General features: G+C 38.9%; 1 protein-coding gene across 1 annotated transcript; it reads left to right on the top strand.

The window, feature by feature from the left end:
• Window positions 1–793: 793 nt before the first annotated feature.
• Window positions 794–1,429, top strand: UCRPA7_408 (hypothetical protein; the record flags this gene model as incomplete). Its single annotated transcript, XM_007913004.1, has 1 exon — window positions 794–1,429. One exon carries the CDS (start codon window positions 794–796, stop codon window positions 1,427–1,429), a length of 636 nt encoding a protein of 211 aa, XP_007911195.1.
• Window positions 1,430–2,457: the final 1,028 nt, after the last annotated feature.

The raw sequence follows: 2,457 nt of genomic DNA, 5'->3' as shown, positions 1-2,457 counted from the left end.
AAGTCATGTGCTCAAGGAGTGTCCGCACTGAGCGTTCTAGGCCACGCTGGGCGGCAAAGTGTAATGGATAAATAGGTCAAGGAGATCATGTAGAACCTTGATCATCCCATCGGCTGTGGGAAAGAATGGCAGATGACCAAGAATGTGTTCTATGCTACCCACCTGGCTACTGAGAACTACATTGTGGAGGTGCTTAATTCCGCTAGAGCGGTGTGCCAGGCTGCGAATGGCGAGTATTTGGTTGTGGTACGTCTTGACCCGGCTGCGAGAAGCAGTATGTACTAGTACATACGATCACCAACACCAGTCTAGTGGGTTCCACAAGCTAATATTCGTGCTATCGGCCTCGTTTTCGAGGAGTAGAGTACAATGAAGCCAATCGTTACCTAGGTAAATAGATAGGTAATGATTAAAGCAACATACGCGGGTCACAAAAATAGAAAATAAAAGGATTAACCTTTCGGGTCTTAACGAATCGGGCCTAGGTTTTCGGGTCACATACCCCGAATATACAGGTCCTCAGGACACCAAAAGAGTGAGTCATACCGGCGCCGGTCAAGACGTTCAGAACAAGGCAAGCCGGCACACAAATTGTTTCGGTATATCAAGGGGACCGCCTCAGAGGGGTGTTCGTATTGGACCATCGCCAGTTTTCCAAGGACATTTAGGTCGAAGTTGAGAGCGCCGGTCGGGCTAGCAGAGCATTGATTGATTGAATTGATTGATTTCAACCCCGTTTAAGTGCCAACGCTTACGACCTATCTTCCTCCCTTCTTCGGATCTCGAACGCGCAATGCCTTCACCTGCTGAGATAAGCTGGATCACCGAGCAGGTCGATTTGCAGCCCGGCGACATACAGAGGGTGTCGATGCGGCAGCCGCTGCCCATCGAGATCGTAGAGTCCGATCCGGCGTGGCCCGCCACATTCGAGCGCGTGGCATCGCGCATCCGGGACGCCCTCGGTCCCGTCGCCGTCTCCGTCTCGCACGTGGGGTCCACCTCGGTGCAGGGCCTGCCGGCCAAGGCCATCATCGACATCGACCTGGTGGTTCCTGACCCGACAGACGAGGCGGCCTACGTGCCCGCGCTGGAGAATGCCGGCTTCCAGTTCCTCTTCCGCGAGCCGAAGTGGTACGAGCACCGCTTTTTCGGGTTACCTGAGCCCTACACCAACCTCCACGTCTTCGGGCCCAGCTCGGCAGAGCCGGTGCGGCACACCATGTTCCGGGACTGGTTGAAGACGCACCCGGAGGACCGCGAGATATACGCGACGGTGAAGCGGGAGTCAGCCGCGGCGAGCCGGAAGGCGGACGAGACTGTGCTGCAGTATAATGCGCGCAAGAATCCTGTGATAAAGGAAATCTACGCGCGCATCTTCAAGGCCTATGGACTACTTCTGGACGACAGCCCGGCAGAGCAGCAGAAGTGACCTTACTGTCATGTTCTCGTGTGTGGCTTGTAGTTAAATTCTAACAAGATTGTTCTAAGTTGTTAAAAGCTCTCTTACTATGGTTGGAAACTAATATACTTAGTACTAGTATTATATAATACTAGTACTAGTCTAGTATTAGTATTTTATATAATAAGGTGCACCCATATAGTGGCCTTATATAACGATTTTTCTTATCAATACGTCGATAAATAACTAAAAGTCCTTAGGTTTATATCCTAAGATAGATCGAAAGATACTTAAGCAATATTCATAAAGATAGATGATTATAATTGATTAGATCTAATGATTATAAAATCAAACTATAATATTGAAAATTAAAAAGCTACTCTTTTTATCTTTAAGCCTATATTTATAAATATAGTTTTATATAAAATGATAATATATTAAATTATTAAAATCTTTTATAATCTATAATCTATAGTTTATTAATAGTCTTTACCTTATTTTTATATAATTTATTTTTATATTATTTATCTATTATAAGATTCTTAATAATAGCTTACTTTTTAGTTATAATATAATATTTCTTTTTTAAAGTTAATATTTTAAAGACTTAGTTAAATATCTAAATATTATTTATTTAATAAATTTTAAAACTATCTTTTTTATTTTATTAAAATACTAATATTATGTTAGATTATATAAAGAAATTAAAACTAAAATTAAAAAAATCTTTAATTTAACTTACTTATATTATTAATATTAAACTTTCTAAAAATCTAATCAAAATACTTTATACTTATTATTTTAAACAAAATTTTATTTATTATATAATAAATAACTCTTTTTATTATTTTAAGTATATTTATTTAAATTGTTTTTATAATAATATCTTTATAGTCTTTATCTTTATATAATTAACTTTTTAATAAAATAAAATTAAATAAGAAAAGATAGATACTAAAAAAGTACTTTTTACTCTTTAGATATAATTATCTATAATTATCAACTATCTAGGTTATTTATGTTATATAAAGAAGATAATATTTAAGAAATATTTTAAA

The sequence above is a fragment of the Phaeoacremonium minimum genome (genome assembly GCF_000392275.1).
Source record: "Phaeoacremonium minimum UCRPA7 unplaced genomic scaffold PA7_03_scaffold_33, whole genome shotgun sequence".
NCBI lineage: Eukaryota > Fungi > Ascomycota > Sordariomycetes > Togniniales > Togniniaceae > Phaeoacremonium > Phaeoacremonium minimum.
Note: the sequence above shows the minus strand (reverse complement) of the source record. Positions and strands in the feature narration are given on the sequence as shown.